Below are 22,512 nucleotides of genomic sequence, written 5' to 3'. Positions count from 1 at the left end.
GGTTTAAATAGAATCAGTTTGAACTTTAAGAACTACAGCACACAGGTCTGTAATTCAGCTTATATGCAAATTTGAACTTCATGTTGCCTGTAAATTAGAAATTAATTGATTTGAATTATAGTACAAAAATAAATAATACATTTAAGTAACCACATTAACTGTCCATAAATTTGAGCTGGTTGGTAGTATAATTTAATCCAATAGCAAAGGTTTGAAATATGTAATAAAACAGATTCTAAATTGTGAACAGATTCTCTTTCTTTGTGGCTAACTGGGTTTGAGTTCACATTGTTCAAAAGATACATGTGAATGCTTAGCTACAGCTGAAAGAAATGAAGTGCATCCAATAGATCCTTTCTTGTATGGAACACATCACAAAGACAAAGCCAAAATCTGTGAACTGCTTAGACAAAAGACTATTTAAAATTACTCTTTTATGAAAGCCATCATTCAATCATTTTCTTAATATGCATCAAGATGTAAGTATACAATTCCTGTATCAGGTGAAATTACACTTTGTACACACATTGCTTCCATAAAACCATAGTAGTGCAATGCATAACTAGCTTTTAGCTAAGCAAAACTAAAATCCAAGCCATGCTGGGACACCACCTTGCCTCCCCTGAAACAGCTGCAGAAGACAGTCATAACTATTTGTATGGTACAACAGGACTACATGTTATTTATGATTAATCAAACTAAGCCCCTTGTTACCAGACAAATTTGGTTGGGTTACCAAAGTGAAAGTGCCTTAGGAATCTTAACATGAAAAGATTACAATTTTGCTTTCCTGGTCTCATCTTTGGAAGGCCCTAGTTGCACAAAGAAAGCACTACAGTGAGAGCCTGTGTCCAAACACCCGTTTTCCTTCAGAGTCCAGATGATCTTTAAGTCAGAATCACTCTGCATTTGATCTACCTTTCTGCAAAATGGAAGGGAAAAGGTCTTCACTTTTGTAAAGGATGTTGTGTGGCTTAATTCTGTGGGCTTGCAAAGCTATTTGGATAAAAAAGTAGAAAGAGCCATAGGAAAAGAATGATAATGTCAGTAAGTTCCAACAACACAAAACTATGGCATTGATTAAACACTGATGTGAGGAGAAGAAGTGATAGAAATAGATTTAACTACCATTATATCAGACAAAACACTTTCCCTAGACAGCAAACAGCTAGTACTGCCCAAACAGACATTCAAGGGCACTCCATAAAACCTATATCAAAATGGGGAAATACTGACACAGCTTCATCCATTTTAACTGTTCTGTCTGGATAGCAAGATAATTTAGCTACAGGTCATGTAGCAGTCACTGTCTAAAACCATGCATATTTCAAACCACTGTACTTACATACAACTGTAAGTAACTGTTTATGTGGTGATGGCCTGAATGTCAGCAGCCTGATGGGTCTTAGCTCCTATCAGACAGGCAGCCTTGAAATAAACCACTACTTACTCTCTTAATATTCCCAACACTAAGTTGTATGTCACATTCAAAACCTGCCCTTTTTCCTAGCAACACTTCTATTGCTTAAAAGGGGGAGAAGGAATCTGAGATAAATAGCCAAATATGAAAACATTTCCCAGAATGATTTTGAGATGTTGTCTGGCGATGGTCTGATCAGAGCTAGTGGCATTGTGACATGTTAAAGGAGCTAAGCTGTGATGTTAGTCAGCCTCTGTGCTGAATGAACTGTGTGCCACAGAAGCCACCTTCCATTGAGAAGATGTTACCTGCAGCCACCCAGAGGTCACTGCTCAAGGCATTGCCAGATCTCATATTTACTAGCATTGTACAAAAAGGAGGTATGGTCCTTTGGATGTTAGGGCATTTTTTAAGGTCTTGAAGACCAAGAAGTGAAGCAAGAAATTAATGAAAGTTTACTGGGTTTCTATGTTTTTAGCTGAGTAGGTAAGATGAGGATCAATGTTCTGAATTAGTTTCCAGGGAGGCACTAGACCTACCTGCCAAGAGAACTGTGGGATGGCCTTGAGATGAAAAAAAAGTAAACTTGCCTGCTCTGGAGAAAGGAGGCAAACAGAGTGATCTGACCAGCCAGAGAGAAGAATTTCACCTCTTCTACCTGAGTCCAAGACCTGAGCCCAGGATACCAAGGATCAGGGGGTAGTTTTGCAAGTGCTGCAACAAGGAACTAATTCTCTGTTTCTGAAATACATTTGTTCTAATCGAAGGAAGGCGATACCCATGCTTCCCTCTAGTCAGTCTGTATAGATTAGCCAAGTTCACCCTACATTCATTTGCTGCTGTGGAAATGCTCCCTTACTTTCAATATTCCTGCTCTGTCTTTTCATCCATTGAAGACTTTTCTCCCCCTGGAGACCTATTCTATGCTGTGTAAATTCTGGAGACCTGAAGAAAATTCACAGATGGAGGGCAAAAGGTATGATGTCAGTGTTTTCTGAGATAGAGGACAGATGACAAAGTTTCAAAATAAAGTCACCTATAGGTAAGTACATCTGACACTAAAGGAATTCTGATAACAGAATCTCGCATTTGCATCCTCTGAAACACCAATGTAATATTTTTTATTGTTTTTAAACACAACATTTTCTGAGTGCTGTTTTGAACATGCACATCAATCTTCCCTGCAGCACTCTTTAATCAAGTAATTTGGTAATATCTTTATCTCTGAATTTCCTATACTTTTTAATTCAAGAAACTGAGTTTGATATACAGTGGTAAAGCAACCACAGAATACAGACATGCAAATCTGATGCTGCTCAGTAAGAGCAAATGATTTCCACAGATAAGGAAAAAACCCAGCAATACTGAAGCAGAAATAAATATTGTGACATTTTATGTATTCCAGCTATAACATCCCATAAATGATTAAATGAAAGAGCTATTTTATAAAATGTATACAGAAGAGATTTTTCCTTTGTTCTATAACCACAGATAATGCTAAACTTTCCTCACAGGAAATTTTAAAATAGGGAAAAAATGATGGCATTTACCTTAACATATGGAGGGCTACATATCTCAGTACAGCGGTGGTATCCAACATGCTTATCTACACTCCCACTTGACTCTACATCTGTCTAGCTACCCAGGAGAACAATGCATCTGGAAAGGTTGAATAGGCCAAGGGAGTTTACATGTATTTTGCAATGTTCTTGAGAAAACTTACTGGAGAGAGGTCAACATGTTTTATTTCTTGCATCTCTTTGCATTAAATAAAAACATATTCTATGTTATTTGAACATCCTGAGATCTGTTTTTTTCACCAGGAATACAGAAACATATTTGAAAGTGTTTGCTTTCAAAACACTTGTATGCAAGGGGAATGCATGAGAGGGCGTAATATGAGGGTTAGTACTGAGCAACAGATGTAGACGAAAAGAAAAAACAGGTTTCTGATGGAATAGATTACAGCAGAAAATGCTTTCTGAACAACTTCATACAGTTGTAATCCAAAAATTAGCATCTTTGCTATTTATGGGAGTGATCCATGGTATCCTGTGACAGAATGCATGGGAATGGTTCAAAGCTGATTGAGGGGAGGTTCAGGCTGGGTATTAGGATACGTTTCTTTACCCTGAGGGTAATCAAACACTGAAACAGCGTTCCTAGAGAGGTGGCCAATGCCCCATGTTTGTCACCGTTTAAGGGTCATTTGGACAATGCTCTTAATAATACTCTTTAACTTTTCGTCAGCCCTGATGTGGTCAGGCAGTTTGACTAGATGATTGTTGTAGGTCCCTTCCAACTGAACTATACCATTCTATCAAAAAATCCTCATCAGGGCAAAATTAGCAATGAATAAAGCAAGGAATTTTTTTAAAAATATTGATCTGAAAGAAAGAGAAAAATAGTTGTGTTCTTTAAAGATTAAATACTATAAGGAAAAATATATTCACAAACTTCAGAATTTCAGAAGCCTGAGCTATTTTTTTTATTACACTAGTAACACACAGAGTAGTCAGATGTAAAGGTTTGATTATTTGTTTTAAAAAAGACAGCAAAAATGTGACATTAGAGAAATTTCATTACTTGCACTGTGACTAAGATCAGTTGGTGATGTCCTCCAAATCTTAATACCTTTAGTTTAATAACTGTGAAAACTGAATAGTCCACCAGGATTTCTAGAGCAGGATGTTTTACCTGCCAAGTGGTTTCTCTGCATTGCCTGGAAGAGGGGGGTCAGATTTTGTGCCTCATTATCCTTTCAATTGTTTTCTCAAACTTAAATAGCATAGTGCAAACAAGGAAATTATTCCTTCTGTGGCTACGGAGGAAGATACCCAAGTAAAAAGCTGGTAATACTGTATTTGAGTGCTCAGACAGTAATTCTACATCATTGTTTTAACTTCAACTATGGAAACAAATCAGTATTTCTGGATCAATCTTGAGCCATGACTGAAAGGCAGAACAGTTGTCATGGTTAAGCAGTAGGTACTCAGCAACATCCATAACTTGGGTAGCTCTAACCAGTTACTTTTTTACAGTTGAAACACATCTGACATTGAAACACAAAGAACTCTTCAAAACAGTTAAGGAGATGATCTGACATCACCCACATGTTCTAATTTAGAATGTCTTCTGTACTTGTTACTGTTAAAGACTTTTTAAAAAAGTAATATGCACCTTTAAGCAGACAGGCTTTTGCCAGATTGATTTTAATGAACAAAGCAACATACCTTTACCAGTTTTGATATACTAGAGTTGTACATGTAAAGTCAGGAACTTGATTCTTTCCCTATAATACAGTTGAAAGTGCTGACCCATGAAGACACACCAATTCTTCCACTTATAAAAACAACTGTAAACCTGAGTTTTTTCCCTAAAAAAGAGAAAGAGACTTCATTTTTTTACATCTATAGGAATTCAAAGCATCTTACTTAGCATCAAATGACATTACTTTAAATAAACAGCACCCTTAGTTATTTAAGCAGCATGTTCCAGGGCTGTGTCAGTGAGGACAACCTAATGATCCAAAGGTTCATTTGCAAGTAATGTATGTTGCAGATGCGCTACTCAGCTGCTAGTGATATCAGAAAATTAATTTACACATCAATCACTTACTACAGGCTTGCTAGGCTGAAACTAGTCCAAACCTAAGAAAGTAGAAGGCCAGGTGCTCGTGCTTCCCTCATGGCACTGGTCTTCACAGGGGCAAACTTTGTTTAGCAGTGACTCAGGGCATAAAACTCAGTCCCAGGGGAAAAATAAATATATTTCCAAGTTTTCAATAGCATATTTTGTGGGCAAGAAAAACCCTCCCGCTGTCCCTAGAAACACAAGGGAAACTTTGTGTAAAGAAACGCAACCGTGGTGGGAAACTGGGACATTGCATATGGCTTCCCGTGCCCAAAAGCCAACTCGGTCACCACTTAAACCAGCTTTGAAACCCACTGTCCACCTCGGTTTGCTCTCCTGAACTAGGAACACCTGCACCAGCGACCTGAAGTCCTTCTTGGTATGCGGCACGCAGCACAGCCAGCTGCAGCCGCCCAGGAGCCTGGCTCACTGGTTCCGAGGGGAACCCCGCCATGCTGCTGAGGCAGGCGGGCAGGCCCACCAGCAGGGGCTGGGAGAGCTGCTGTTCCGCAGGTACCTCCCTGAGGGAAGCAGCAGGGAGGCCCGAGCGGCACCAGGGGGAAGGCCTCGCCCAGGGGAAGGGAGGCCTTCCGTGTGCCTCCTCCGGCTGGCTGAGGAGCGGGCTTTGATCTGCCTGAGGTGACAGTGCACCAAGCTGTCTCTCATTCAAATGAATCTGCCAGACAGTTGGGAGACATTCCTCAAAGGGTCACCAGCAAAGGGCTGCAGAGGAGGGTGGCTCTGGCCCAAGCCCCTTTATAATGCCTCCTCACCACCTCATCTGTCTGCCGAGCAGGCCTGCTGAGATTTCCCCCCACACCCCGGCTCAATTTGTATGCAAATCCTCCCTCATTTGTTCTTGCTCCCTTCAGAAAGGACAAATTTAGTATAATAACCGTAATTGCTTTAATAACATGAAAGAAACGACACCTTTATGGGACCAACAGTCAAAGACTGAAATTGTAGCACAGCATGACAGGTACGCAGGCATGCCACCATTACCAATTTTCTCATTTCAGTATTTCTTTCGTCGTCCTGAAAATTGCTTGTCTCAGTAAGCCTGGAACAGCTGGCTTGTGGCTCTGGGACACTGTGCAGACCGTAACAAGTCGGGCAGGGCTCCCATGGTGGAGGCCTGCTGCCAGTGAGCAGTGGGCTCCGCTGGGACAGTGCCAGCTGGGCACTTCACCCCGCTATGGAGGACGATGTGGGTCAGCACCACCTGGCCAAGGTACAGCCACTATCAGTATGTTCTCAAAACAGTGTCTTCCCTCAGCTCTATGGCGGACATACTAAATATCCTATGGTCTACAGCTCATCGGTTCAGGCAGATGGTTCCTGCTTCCCCTCACAGAGATGGAGATCCTGGTGCCATTGGGAATAGTGACCGGTATCGCCAGTTACACTGCACCCATCCTGCTGAACTGGACAATGTTCTTGGCAACTTCTGGTTTAATTCTGAGATGAGCAAATGAGAACCCACTTTCAGCATCAGTCAGCTGGATCAGGGCATGCTTGACCTTGGCTTTTAGTTATACTCAAACCTATTGACTAACAGTTAGTTATATTTTCTAGTTACTATTTGCATCGTAACCTGTAATCATAAAACAGAGCCTCAGAGCTAGTTGTCCTCTAACAGCCTGTGCTTTAGTAAAAGATAAAACCCACCATCAAAGATCAGTTATTGCATGAACCAGACTTCCAATCCAAAATACGCAACTATGGAAATGCAGAGATGGTGATAAATGGTGCAGAGATGCCACCACACCAGTCTCATCTGGAGACAACCAGGAATGAACTGATCCTTTTGATTGCAGTGGAACACCAGACTCAACAGGCACTCTGAGGGTACACTTGCATGTTGCAGGACAGATCTATGTTAACAGGTGTGAACACCGAGGGTTTTTTTAAACCTTACCTGCAGGTGGCAATTAAAAGGATCAAATCAGTAACTGGAAACATTGATTAGTAGTGACCGCCTCCTTCAGGCCTTAATCAGGTTACGTGTGAAGGGGTTCTCACAGATGAAGTGCTTGAGAACCTGCTAATCACCAGTATCCAGGTAGTTTAGAATGCCAAAATTAAAAGACTAAACAGTTTGTCTTCCATTTTATTTGACCTAAACCTAAAGGCAAAACTGCCTGCTGAATCTTTCACAAGCAACCAGAAGAAGATTCACCACCCCAAAGCAGTTTTATGGAAAATTTCTCCTCAGCATTGAGAATGGAAAAAACAAGATATTCCCTCTCCACAGATAATGTATGCATTTTCTTTAATGTCTAAGTCACCAATACATCTACATATGAAACCACCACACAATATTTGCCATTGATATTAAATCCTTCAGAGATCAAAAGCAAGTGCTAAAAATAGGCAAGACATTTATATAGCCCATAATAGTAGACTCCTATGACAGTTCTCAGTGGAGACAGTCCTGAATTGAAACCTCAGGTCTGCACATCATACCAAGAAAAGAAAAAAAAAAAACCAAACCAAAAAGCTGAAGTTCTGTCTCAGATCTCAGAGGGTTATCAGGAATGTTCCTGGTTCTGCTAAAGACTTTGGTGCTTGATCATGGTACTGTTTGGTACTCTTCATGCTACAGAAAAAAGGACAGAAAAAAGTTCTCTTTATTCTGAAAGTCAGCACTAAAGTCAGCCTGCCATGTGAATGAAACAGGAGAACCCCAAGAAACAAAATCTCAGCAACATACTGCTATCTTTGGGTAAACATTTGTTTGCAATATCTTTTTAAAAAAATACTGTCAACTTCAGTGATTGACGATTTCACCCCATTTATCACTGACAACTAGAATTATTTTTTCAGCTGTGGATCATGTTAATTGTGGAAGCTAATAGGAAGGAATGTGAGGTAAATGGTCTCAATACCTTTAGTATATGTGATGACTTTACCAGACTTGCAGTACTGTATTTACTGTAACCAAAAGGTCATGCTCTATATTTTAAAGGTAAACAGTGACCTTTTCTGCATCAGTCACACTCCTGCAAATTATAGTTCTGGAAAAGGAAATTAGCATTTTTTTTTAAATTAACCTTAGTTTCAGATACTTGAAGGAAGGCTTTCAACTTTAACTGACACACATGTGTAAACCAGAGAGGATTACAACTATTTCATTGGCAAACAAAGCAATTTAGTAAAGATGGACTAAGGCTGTAATAATTTACATTATTGATCTTGAGTGCTCATTTCTCATCTGTAGCAAGATAAATACTGAGGCAATGATGAGATTGTATTGTTCATTCCACTGTTAAATAAAAAAACAATTTTCCAGATACTGCAGTTTCATTGGTGTTACTGCAGTTTGGTGTTTATTTTAAATGGTACAATCCCATTCACATCTTTAATCTCTAGGTCTTAGAAGATACCATACATGGGACCACTATAATAAAATAATTCTGATGTAGTTTTGCAAACAGACATTTGTTGTTATAAGCATTAAAAATGCACAGTTATGATACTGGCAGAAATGGGGTCTTCAAAAGATATATAGGATATAATATAAGGTATAATACTGTAATTTGGGTTTATAAGGTTCTCTGAGGATATGCTATTGAACATGGTAGGACACAAAGCCTATGTACATGAAGCTTTTGTTTCAAAAAATAGCAAGATATGGATTAGTAGAAAAGGAGTATATGCTTTCAAGTAAATGAGATAAGGTGACATGCATGTGCTAACAGAATGCAGAATGGAATAATTTCTATAGAAGAGATTTTTAGAATGCCAACCTTAATGCACAGCAGGAATTAGTGCTTTAAAGGGACTGTTTCAAAGCTGACAGGCCCAAAATGTAACTGACCATAAAATTAAACTTTTTACAAAATGCCCTTTTGATCCTGAAAAATCTATCAAACTTCCAAATCCAAGACTGTCACATTGTTACAATACCAAATACTTTGCTGTGCGATTGGTCATTGAACTTGGTTTGGTTTTGCAACATAATATGCAAGTCATGATTCTCCTCTCTTGTCCAGTCTTTGGGACTATGCATTTAACCGGTATCAGACCTTTTGTTTGGGATTTCCATGATTTAGCATTTCAGTTTTCAGTAATTTATAACAAAGCTATTGTAAGAGGCTTCTGTACTCCAGCGGTAAATGTCTCCTTAGAAAGAGGACCTTCTTCACACATAGAAATTGCCAAACTACAAAAGAATTTATTTTTGTCTTGTTTTACCTAATACATGCAAATACTTGCCAGTGCACACTGAAATGCAGTAAATTATAGTTACATGGCATAGTAATAAAAATGAACAGCATTTCACCATTTCAAGGTGAGAGATAAAAAAGAAGTGCTGTGATTGCTGGTTTTGTTTTTTGCCAGTTTTGGCTCATAATCTAATAGTGAGAGAAAATTAATTGTGAATGGCTTTCCTTACATGGCACACAAGCATAATAGGTAAAATTCATGCCTCTTGATTCATTAGCAGGTAGGCAGGTTCTCAAATGTATGTATAGATTTTTCATGTTTCATGAGGAAGCATTTCTGTACTTAGAAATTAACTATTTAATAGCGTTTGATTACAAATATGGTCTTTACGAAAGACCACTAGGCTATTTTTTCAGGCAATGAGTCCCTCCATTCCAGAGTAGTCTGGCTAGACATTGATTGTATCATTCCTTCTCTTCACATCCTTAATTTTCCATAAACATCCCAAACCAGCAGAGAACTTTTTGCTAAACACTTCTGTTGGGTTTACTGTGAACCTGACAAAACTGACAACAATGTGATCAGAATATCTCTTCCTCCCACCGTATCGCCACAGATAACTGGAGCTGCACAAACTACTGTTAGTACCAATATTCACATTGGAACATCTACCTTTTTTAGACAGTTTCAGTGGTTAAAAAATTAAGGCATATTTAAGACATCATAAATGGAAGTGCTGAACATGCTTGATGCACAAACATACATTTCACAAACAACGCTGTCCTGAAAATGTTCCATCAAAACCCACCAGAATACCACATATTACATTTTCCCATAAAATCTGGTGAATGAACAAGCAATACATACAGCACGCTTTGGCTTCTCTTAATAGCTGTGATAAAAGCTAAAATACATTGTATGCAGCTAGCTTTAAGCATAAATGTCTCAGAACTAGTTAAATTAGACCTGATGTTCAGTCCAACCCACACAATGAAGTCACATCACCTATGAGGGCTGAGAATTGAGAAAAGTAGTCATCTTTTCAGTCTCTTCACCTAACAGAATTCAGTAGCCCTAGTTCATTTCAGGGGTCCTTTTCAACTGCAGATACTGAAAAAAGGTATGTCTTTTGTTTTCACATAGGATATGGGACTCTCTCTCCTCATGTTAACCTGAATGACTAACCCTTCAGCTGACACAAACAGATGTTGTTATTTGTTTGAACTATTAGTTCAAAGGGCTAATGAGCTAATGAAAATTCTTTCAAGAGCTATCAAATGAGGCATGATTAGCAGATTTTCAGTTCCTACTTATATGAGACAAAAGAATTAAAAAAATACTGTGAGTTTACAAATCTTTAATTTCCATCCTAGTTTTGGTAAGAGGCAGATTTAAACGTAATAAAATGAAAAAAGCATACCTCGAGTTGAATCAGCAACTCCAGTCTGGCTCAGCAGTGCTGTACTTCCATCAGCTGCTACAACTTGGGCTGTGACAGTCTCTTCTCAAACAGTGTTTGATAGGATAATATTGAGTTGTCTCAGCAAGCTTTTTATCTTTCCCATAGTACTCTCCTTTGCTCAACTTCTGCAGATTTTTTTTTTATATATGTACTTTGTCATGTCACTTTGTTTAAAAATAATTTCTAGTCATACAAACATGCCCCGCAGTTTATTATAGAGTAATTATATAAAGATTATTCCAATCTTTTTCACCAATAAACTTGCAGTGTCTTTCAGATATGTTTCCAGAGTAACATCTTGCTGTAGAAATAAACCAGCCAGTTTTTAGAGTTTCTATTTTTTATATATATGTGTGTGTGTGTGTGTATGTAAAACTATGTATAATTTAACAATGATTATACAGTAATTTTATTTTTTAACTAGGAATAAATAATTTATCTTGAAGGTTCCAAATCAAGCTAATAACGCCACACTCTCAAACTGGCTACTACTCAAAAAATCCAAACTTAGCAACTCAACTCTACACAGTGTTTATTTTCTTTTTTTTTTTTTAATAATGGAAATCATGTATAAATCACAAACAGTACAAGTTCCTCATGTCACCAGTTGTCCACTTGAATAGGTCAACTTCTGTGTATAGACACTGTATTCTTAGTATAAAGTCAAGATAATATGGCAGTTAACTAATACTTTTGACTACCGTAAAGATACAAACTGTTGTAATATAAATTAATTGCCATTACAAAAAGGCAACTGTATTAACTAACATGGTACAAAAATCTGCAACTTCTATAAATATAATGAAATGCAAGAAATTAAATGAAATAATACATCACAGATTTTTGTATAGCACATTGGAAGTGAGAAGCTAAGATACACATGAACCATTATACAGCAAGAAAATATCAATCCCCACTAAGATTTAACTTTTTTTCATACAAGTACAAGTACAGGACACAACATGGAAGCAGTAAGATTGCCAGCTCAGAGCGGGTAGACAAAGAGGTCTTATTGACAAGTTGTAAAGCATTAGGCAGCAGACAGAAGCTTGTCAAAACCAGCTGTTGTTGGATACTGATTGATAATGTTTTCATTCTGACGGCTGAGACATTGCAGACAGCCACAGGTCTGAGAAGCCCAATGTGGGCACATACACATACACACACAGAGTAATTTAACAGATGGCTAAAGAACATTAAAGCACAGTATCTTTTTTAAAAAGACAATGTTCACTCCTTAATGAACTTGTATGGAAAGTAGAGCTTAGTGCCTAAGTTTATTTCCAATAAAAGATGAACACATGTGAAAAGATTAAAAAAAAAAAAAAAAAGAATCAATTGAGATTGTTCATCTGAATAAAAACAGCATGGTGCTTACATATACTATCACAGCCAGAGCATTCAACGACATTCCAGACAAGGAAGTGTGACTTGAGCTGCTATGAACATTTTAAATTCCTCCATAAAAAGGTGCATGTGTTTATAGACATTAAAAAGGTACACATCTATTAATTCCATCCACAACACAAAACCACAGAAGAACTACATTCAAAGTAAAGTTAAGCGTTGGTCTTAGCCTTAAGCAGTTATGAGGTATTGTTTCAACCTGTGATGAGGAATGATCACTGTATTACTAAGAAAAAGCATATCCAAAATTATTCTGAAAAATAGTAATAATCACTGTTCCTGTGCAGCAGGCATTTTCCTGAAGAAAAAGCATTACGCATCAAAAGCTCCTGTTCTAATTGGCCACTGTCATATGCCAAAGCCATGTTCTCATTGACTACTTGGGCTTTTTCCGTGTTAAGTCTCGTAGCACCCTCTGACAGTGCATAGTGGGAAATCATGGCCAAAATGTAACTCAGAAATCGAAGGTTTTGGACCAGACTCATTGATGGTATCAGTAAGTATGGTTTTAAGAACAATATGGTTGGGCTTATTTTCATTTGCTGTACCTTTTGGTCCATAACTTTAATATGCAAAATAAGGGGGAAAATAGTAAAAAAACCTCAGAGTGTCATCTTCTAACTAATGCTCAATGAAAAAAACAGTAAAAGCTCTGAATCCCTCTTTTTGCCTCCCCAAACTGCCTGCCTTCTCTGGGAAATAATTCTCTCACTCCTCTCTACCACTTCTTATTTGCCATTGTCCCTAAACAGGACAGAAACCTGGGGACCTTGTGGAAGTCTGGGGACTCTGCAGCCTCCAAGCTCATGTCAGCTAAAACAGAGTTTGGATTTGTAAATTAGATCCAGTTCCTCTTATATCCAGGGAAAGGAGCCTCCTTATCCCACACAAGAGAAATGGATAGGAAGCTGGGTCCAATCTAAATTGTGCAGAGAGAACCAAACCAACGTAGGGCTCCTTTCTGTGTTTTAAAGTGAACAATTCCAGTTCTTGGGTATTTCTGAGTATTAGGAGTGAGGTGACTGACCTATCAGGAAAGAGAAGAAAAACAAGGCAAAAAACAGATGCCCTTCAGGCTTTCTGCCTATTCTACCACAAAATTAAACAAGGAGCTTACTAGTTTTTCCAGCTTCTTTCTGATAATAGGAAGCAAGTTAAAAAAGTGATCACCAGGCCATGCATTCGGGCAGAAACAATTCTGAGGGAGCAATGCAAGAAATCCATGGAAATTGAAAATTAAACAAAAAGCCTATTAAAAACGTTGTTTAACATAGAGTGTAATTGCAAGTAATAGAGAAATGGCTTTTATAAGCCTTTAAAAGCTGGTCCTTGCTATTTCCATATTTCCAAATAAACTACTGAGAAACCACAATAAACTTCAAACTTAAAAAAAAAAACCAAAAAAACCCAAGAAAGCAAGCTTTTGCATGAAAAGATATGTTGCTTAAAGCCCTGAAAAAAAGGAATTATGAGCTTCAAAACAAGCAGAATCGATGAGGAACCACTAACACACCACTACAGTTTGTGTTTGCAGATGCTCATGCACGGGGGTAGCTGAATGCACAAGGCACAACATTCAAGGTGTGGATCAGTCCAGTAACTGATCCGCTCATACCCTGTTGTGACTGACTTAAGGGTGAACCAGTGACCTGGCACATTTCTTTAAAGGACAAAATTGGTTTACAAGTTCTTTAAAAACCAACAAAACGCAGCCAAAGAACTGCAGTCCTACAGTGGGGAAAAATGGGAAAGAGAAAATATGCACTGTTACTGGATGCAATGTTACTGGAACCGAATGGGATTTTTCCAAATGTATCACAAATGTCGTTTCCAATGAATACTTTTTTGTCTTCTAAGTAACATTTAGCCCAGAGGAAGTTACAAAGAACAAGTTATAATCACTTGAAAAGAGCAGCTTATAGTTACAAACACTGGAAGGCCCTTAATTATGGTATAGATGCCTTGACAATGTTATGATAACAGTAGTCTATGAATGAGTGATAAAGTAAGCAATCCTTACTTAAAATCAGTAACACTTCTAACTAGTAATAAAGCCTCCACAGCTGAATTAAAAGACATTTGCTTTGCTTCTCTTATGGAAAACTACTTTCAATGCAAATTATTACTTTATCCAACTTTCTGTTTTCTAATAATATTTTTACTTAGACCACCTATTAACATCCCCTATTTTCTCCAAATACTGTTACGTGCACATTATGTTTGCTAATTTACCTTTCAGAAAACTTCCAGCAAAATAACAGTTCTGCCTTTGGTAAGATATGCTGTAACTTGTCAACTATGTTTTCATTTAGTAACACTTAGGAGTAGCCTTTGCATTAACATGAAACTACTTGCCTTCAAAGTATCCTATTAAGGTTTTCAGTGGCTGTGCTTTTCCATACCATGGGGTCAGTAAACGAGCTAATATAAATTAGTCTCACAAATCCTTAAGACATTGGTTGTTTTTTTTTAAAAAACAAAGGTAGCATGTATAATTTCTCCTTTACAGACTACATCATTTCTGTGTGTGTAAAATTTCCTGTCAAGAATGATCGCAATCCAAGACAGCAACACGCAGTATGCAGAAATAGTGGTAAACAAAGAGGAACTTCCTATTTCAGTAGTGTAGACAACTTTACTGGAAATAGTTGTGTACTTGATTCACAGAATATTTATTTTAGCAAAGGGACATTCTGCACTATCTGTGTATGAACAACATATCACAGCACAGTCTTGATATTACAACATAATTACGCTGTGAACAGAATGTGCAGGTACAGTGATGCCTAGAGAACCACTCTTCTCTCTTTGTGTTTCACATTCTTGAAGGTTCGAAGTCTCTCTCTTCTAGCAAGTTTATTAGAAGGGAGAAGCTGTCTTTTACTGCGTCCATATCATCCAAGGAGCAGGGTTTAAGAATCCAGCGCTTTCCACGTGCAAGTGGCTCAAGTTCGAAATATTTTTTTATCTATTAAGTGGGGGAGAAAAAAAAAAAGAAAGACCAATGTATTAATATTATAACGACAACTCTGTGTCTCATCTAAAAAACAAAATGAAACGAAACCAAACTATTAAAAAAACTCATGTAAAAAGATCAGGATACTCATTTTCACAATCTTACCCACAGCTGTTCTTATAATACAGGTTATATGATGTGACCTGAAAGTGTTTTCTTTAGGGGTGAGTGACCTGCTTGGAAGCTACCATTCTACCCATACATTTAACAGCCTGGGAGGTCTGGGGAAGAAATCGATGAACTTAAGGCAAGAGCAAAGCAAACAAAACAAGTGTTCAAAAACATAGCCAAAAGAGCAAAAGTAACTAAGAAATCTTAGGTTATGTTTGTATTTTAAAATTAAAGCTATATGTTTCATCACATTTAAGACGCAGAATTTGTCACCAGACTACTCTAACTACACAAAAGAACTGTCAAAAATGTACAAACTCTAGTCATTCCAGCCAAAGGTGAGCTATAGCAGAGGGTTTCTCAACACCCTTGAGAACATTAAAAAAATAAAGATTCCTCCAAAATCAGTTAGTTTTTCTAAAATTATACATAGATGACTAGCACACTGATGTGATTAGGATAGTAGTAAGTACTATACATGAAACATGATGGTTTTCTACAGTCATAGTTAAAAATCCAGCACAATCCAGCAGACTTGAGCTGCTTACTAACAATATCTCATAATGCCTATAAAGAAGAAAACCTTTTAATTAAACCAATTCCACCTTCACTTCTGCAGCAACTGTGCAGCAAGGAGGCATAATAATATGATGTAATACAGAATTGCAAGTTTTAAGATGATTAAAAGCCTTGACAAAATAACTGAGGAAGATTCAGCTTCTTGGAAAGACCAATCATCACTGATGCTAATTACTTCAACTGTCAAGGCAGAAACACAGACCCACAGAAAGGCTGCGCAAGAAAAGTTTTCATTTAATAGTATACTCCCGTCACTTCTCAAAATAGCAAGTACAATGTCAAAACATACTTTTGATGCCTCTTAGGAGAAGACAGCAGTCTGCAGGTTATTTTGGTCCACAGATTACTGTTTTCATAAAAATTTTAGCCTTTGATAATATATGATCCAATACTATTTGATCCAAAAGTCTACTCACGTTTGACTTGTCAAAATAAGACATTTAGATTTCACATCTAAAATCATATCCATCAGTACTTGCTATTGTCAACATACCAAAAACAATATTTATTCCTGACTTAGTTTGCACATTCTTGTTCCTTGTGATTGATTACTGCCAAATATTCTTAATTTTCTTTTATCACAGATTGAGCCACAAATACGCACAACAGTAACAGTTACTTGTATTGTGGTAGGTGGCAGATGCCCTAGACAGGCAACTGGGGCCACACGGTATAAGGTTCCACATGCATGGGGAATAAAAAAAATGGAAGAAGTGGGGGGGTGGGGGTGGGGGGGTGAGGGAAGATAAAAAAGGCTTCCAAAGCCCAAAAAAGCTGCAGCATCCCTATCCAGCTCTTATAGTGTCTATACAACAGTTTTGTTTATCTAGTAATGTATTCTAATAGAAGAAACCAACTCACATGAATCAGAATTCAAGCATGACAACATGGCAGGAGGGGTTTCTTATTTTTTAGAAAGGAATTCTGAGCAGAGTATTTAGTAACAAGTATCAGGAAAGAAACAGTTTTGAGGTGGGAACTTCTGCTTCCCCAGATAAGAAAAAGGTGAAACCTTTTATAATCTATTTCCAATAAAGCAGAATTGTATCAACCTGCAGATATGTTAAAATGAAGTGCGGTACTTGCATCCACCTCCTCTGACACAAATTTCAGAAAACTTACCAGTTGAAATAAACAGGACTTCAACAACCACTTCTTTTTTATATCAGCATACACACTCTTCATCATTGCTATCCCAGTGCAGTACTAGTATCTGATATGCTAGCATGGTTACATGTGATCAGAAAGTAGATACTAATCTCTATAAGGAATATATTGCAAAGTCTCCAGCAACTGAAGTGACGCCAAATTGAATTTACCGCCATTAATATATAGAATGAATGGCACCAATCATAGTACAGGAGAAGCAGGGTAAGAAAGCTCTTTTTGCCTGTTTCAGCAACAGCCTCCTTGACTGCTAAATAAGAGGAGGAAGGCAAAGCTGCAGACAGGCATACCGAAGCAAGGTGTCGGTGCAGCTAGCTGATGCAGCAGCCTGCTGGTGTTAAGCTGACAAAAATGGCTGAGCAATTTGAGATGTTGCAGACCCACAACCCAGAGGATGTCCACCACACCCCCTCTACTGGAAGTCTGTTGCCATCAGCCCCTTGAGCTCACTGAACTCTGTCCGCAATCTTACCTCCATAGCCTGTTGAATGAAGGCTATACCATATGAAGAAATGATTAGGAAAAGGTCATTACATTGTAAGGACAGTACTTGGGTCTAAAAGCATTAAATATCTAGAAACACCTACAAGGAAATGATGGCAGTAAGTAGACTAGCACTGAGTCTTGAGAGTTTGTGGGCAAATACACTGCTTAACTAGGTAGTCTCTAGCCAAGAAAAATACAGTAACTTTAAGTTATATTTCAGTGACTGTAGATGCCAAGATGGAATTTCTATTTCAGCAGTAAACCAGCATCAACTGATTCAGTGAAACAAATTTTACAGATGTATTATTTATTTGGATGCCCAACATTGATTAAAATGATTTTTTTCCTATTTCTAGGAATGTAATCAAAATGTAACAAAACTAGCATGTGTTGTCATTATTTTCCACACCTAAGGAACAGTTCAGAGTATGTCCATTAACAGGGCCTAGACGAATGCTGAAATTAAAGTGATCATTAAGAGTGGCTATTGAATGGGAAGTTTTGATAATGGCATAAAAGCACAACTGCTTATATTCACACAAGTGACAGAGAAAAAGAGACTTGCTAGATGATTTTTCTCTAATCCAAATACAGAAAAATAATACTAATCACCTTATAAATAATAAATAACTAAACCAGAAGTAGCACAGAAGTGATTTTCCACAACCCACGGGATACTCTGTGGTATGTTACTGTATTTCCTTATTTAAACTTCACACCACAATGGGGTTTGCTAAAGCCCAGGGCTTTGCAAGCAGACTCTATGACTTTGAGACTTCCAGAAAGAGGTTTGTAGAGACAAGTATTTTCCCATTTACTTTAACTTCTCCTTTAACTCAGAAGATGTCATTCAGTTCTAAAAACAACTAAGATTTTTAGACTTCAAAAGGAATCATTTTTTACATGTAAAAGATGAAACAACTACATGAAAATAGACTGATACAATCAGATGCCCAACAGTGTTTATACAGTTGAGTATTCCACTGGAATGCTCTCAGCTCTGCATCTGCTTTTGTTTCTCTAGTTGCTTTCTGCCCTGATGACCATCATTCACACTCATTCCCTACCAGATTTCCTAACAGGATGCACACTAATCACCAAAATATCCAAATGAAGCTGAAATTCTTGGAATAGTCACCTACCTAGGTAGTTCTTGCATTATCAGATAATAAGCAGTAACTATTTTACAGCTGACTTCAATCCCACTAGCACAAAAGGGGTGAGTTCCTAAGAGAAGTTCTTGTCTTCCCCTCTTGCATAAATGGTGAAAAGCCTTCTGCCTGTTCACAGATGCCAAAGCAAAATATAGACTCAAACACACTTCAGATGTCTGACCCATTAGACATTCATTTACATCCTGACTTCACATTTCTAAGAGTTTACTTTGGGATTGCTAAATTGTTAAGCTATAACCTTAGAAGAAACTATAATCAATCAAATCCACACAATTTAAAGACTTCTTTACTACTGTTTTACAGGATTTCACTGTATGTCTTGACTCCACACGTGGGCCTTGTTTTATAGAGAAGCTGACATTGTTTTTATGCCACATTCTGAAGTCAATAAAATCTAACAATACACATTTGCAGTTCTTCCCACTCTTCCCACACTCCACCTTCTACGTCCTATTCTACTGGCACAATATACTAAGCATATGGTTATCAAATGTTGCTTAACCTACGTGCTAGAAAAGTCAAGACACAATAAGAGGAATGGTGCCCAGAACCTCAGCTGGTGTAGATTAGCATAGCAGCATGGAACTGATGTTACTAAATTGATGTATGTAAACTGAGTAACCAGGCCCTGCCGTAAGTTTTTATATGTTCTATTACAAAATCTCATCTACCCAGTTCACAACACACATGAACACAAGAAGTACAGGAAAACTTAGATACTGTAATCTACGAATACAGAGTCATTTCTATCTATTAACATGAAAGAAAGCTGAAAGTTATTATTTTTCATTCCAATTCAAAATTTTAATACAAAATTCCACCAACGCAAAAAGGCTTCCAACCCACTCTGATTAATCTGTTGTAAACAAACACAAAATTCAGGTAGTCACTTACAATACCAGGCTGTATTTGTAGAACTTAATGGATAAAGTATTTTTTCATCTATTGCTCTTTTACTGAACAATTTTGTTCTGGAAAAAAATTGTACAACACATGTATATCACATCTAATCAAAGGCTGCACAGTCATGTCTGTGTCCCACCAGTCTAAATCTTTCAAAGACTTTTACAAGATTAATCAAGTACTACTGCAAGATGGTGACTGGTGTAGGTATGAATTAAACTAAAGTTACCTAATTTGCTGAATGCTTGTATTAGCCACAAGAAAGGCTTCATTCGCCTATCCCAAATCTGCATGGACAAGAAATGCAGTAATAATGGAAGACTGGGGTTCCCCATACTCACATTATGAAAGTTTCATTGAGCTATGATGCTGAGATTACCTTTTCAGACATCACTAAAATATGCCTTTGGGAGCAACTGTTTAGAAGATACAGAAGAGAGAGGCAATTTTGATTGCCAACTTCACGGATGACAAGCTGCTATAACAGTGACCAAAGCATATGCAAATTCAGTATCTTTGGAGAAGAGAAAAAGCCAAAAGTCCACCACATAGCATTAAATTTTAAAAAGGGAAACTACATAAAATAAGTAACTTAAAGAAAATTAACTGTGCAGCTAAAAAGGTAAAATGCTTGCAGGTGGCATAGAAAAAAATACCATAATTAGAGGCTCAGAGTATATTTATACTGCTACAGAAGACTTTAAAAGAAACAAAAAAAGTTTTCAACAGTTGCAATAAGGAAAAGGATGGTATTAGAGGTAAAAGAAGTCTTGTCTAAAAAAGGAAAACAGAAAACAAAAGAAAGGAAACTCTGGCAAATTAAATAGAAACCACAAATGTTGACCTACTAACCACAGAGTGGAACCCATTGCTTAAATCACCACTGATGCTAAAAAGTAAATTGAAATGCACTCTAGTTTATGTTAGTTTATGTGCTGGACTGCAAACTGCACAGCCTCTTGAGCTGCTTGCTACACATGCTTTTCTGCTGGTCCTGTTCCGAGTATAGTGATTTATAAGAGTGGGTGAAATGTATCAGTAGCCACTTCATCTTAAATCAACTAGCTCAATCCACTGTTGTACAGGAGTTAACACTTTCATGCTTCTCCCTAAAAATCTGCTAGATCTTTATCTGACACCCCACTTGGCTAAAAAGAACCGTGTGTCTGACCAGAACAGCTGCTCTAATGTGCAAAACTGTCAGCAGAAGTTTCATAACATTTATTCTTCCTACAGAGATACTTCACAACCTTCTGAAGAGATACTTCACGTGTGCCTGCTCACATGCCTCTTCATAGCAGTGATCTCATCCATGTCTAGAGGGATCCTTGTAATGCACCTATGTCTCATAAGCACCCCTCCTAAAACACGTATACCTCGTATCTATTGACTCCATATGGAATAGCTCTTACACAACAGGGAGGGGAATGAAAGTGCCTCAGCTGATGGGAAGGGACAGTGATATGCTGTGGTCTGGAGCGACCTATACACAGGGCTATTTCCAGGAATGCCAGCTGAGATTAAGCAACACTGACAGCCACAGACATGCTCTTAAATAATAGTTCTTTGAATCTAAATATTTCACTGACTTGTGTGTGCCACTGAATCCTTAGTCTGTATATGCAATGTTAAAAATCTGCAATGACTCAATTAAGCACATATTATGATAATCAGAATTATGAAACTGAGCTTCTTTTTTCTTTCTTTTAAAAATATGACCTGCTGAAGCAAAACCAAAAGAAAACCCCACACTGTTGTCTGTTGTCTTCAGCATTTCTGTGTGATGGCAGGGTAGGCAATTTCTCTAGACAAGATTTCAAAACTATCACAAGCCTTTTTGCACAGCTCCTCACAGGTGATGGTGAATGCTTTACAAATCAGTATGTCTAGTTTGTACAGCTTTCCAATCTTTTTTATTTATTAATTTTTAAATTTTGCTTTTTACAAAAGATTACCTAAAACAATTCCATCTGAGCTTTGTACTTAGCTTTCTAAGAGACCAGGCCTGTATTTTTGGCTCTTAAGTCTTTACAAAGAGGAATACAGTTATACGCATATTCTACAAAATAATTTCCAGAGTGTTTTGTGGAACAGATGCACTTTTCCATCCTTGTTATCTCCAGTGGTCACAAGGCACTACAATTTTTAAATTGCAAGTGACTGAAGAAAGAAATTGTTTTAAAGAAGATACCTAACTGCTCTGAATGAAGAAACAGGACGCTTGGCAAATCAGCATAGACACACTGTTCCAAACAGAGAGCACACAGTACTGGCAAATGCAAGTGTGAGACAAGAAAAAGAGTGAGCTAGAGAGCTGGAAGATTAACACAGACGGATGCTTACTGTAAAATATAAAATACTGCATCACTTATCAGGATGGAGAGAGTGCAAGATTTTTTAAAAGGATGAGTATTTTTTTGTCATACAGATACATATGGTCATGTTATAATAGGTCTGGGACAAATAAGATGGATGAAAGTGAGGACAGAAAACTGCTGAGGGTGCAAAAATACTACTGAGATTTGCATGTATATGGATGGAAGTAAAGATGGACTTTAAGGAGCTACTAGCATCTATCAGCTCTTTTCATCCAAGTCTTTACCACACAACAATGTACTATGGTGTATTAGATTTCTTTGGTCACATTCTGCTAATTTCTTCAAAAGAAACAGTAAGAATCAGTAGCTGTTAAAAAATACATCTATACTTTGCCTTCTACGTCCCATTCACCCAGCATATTCTGTTTATATAAGCATGTGCTTTTCTTACAACTGGAAGACACAGAGATAAAATGAAAGCACCATCAGCATAGCTATATAGAGAAAACCAGACTTCCAGATGAAGGTTCATACAGCCAGTGCTGGGCTGGACAAACAAGACAAGGGGTCACAATATCCAACCCCACAGCGAGCAAAAGAGCATCCCTTCTTGAATGACAACTGAAACAAGAACAGAGGAGGCACTGTACAAAAATGTGTGCAAT

At 37.7% G+C, this 22,512-nt stretch overlaps 1 protein-coding gene across 5 annotated transcripts in view; it reads right to left on the bottom strand.

Annotated features, from left to right (window-relative positions):
* Nucleotides 1-11,200: 11,200 nt before the first annotated feature.
* ARL15 (ADP ribosylation factor like GTPase 15) overlaps nucleotides 11,201-22,512 on the bottom strand; it is a 224,692-nt gene continuing 213,380 nt past the window's right edge. For all 5 annotated transcript variants that reach the window (XM_055790989.1, XM_055790990.1, XM_055790988.1 and 2 more), the window contains one exon: nucleotides 11,201-15,060. In XM_055790989.1, coding sequence (XP_055646964.1) covers nucleotides 14,908-15,060 — 153 coding nt within the window. In that variant the 3' untranslated portion in view covers nucleotides 11,201-14,907. The remainder of the gene's footprint in view (nucleotides 15,061-22,512) is intronic.

This window comes from Falco peregrinus, chromosome Z (assembly GCF_023634155.1).
Source record: "Falco peregrinus isolate bFalPer1 chromosome Z, bFalPer1.pri, whole genome shotgun sequence".
In the NCBI taxonomy this organism is placed as follows: domain Eukaryota; kingdom Metazoa; phylum Chordata; class Aves; order Falconiformes; family Falconidae; genus Falco; species Falco peregrinus.
This window is presented reverse-complemented; position numbering and strand designations above follow the sequence as displayed.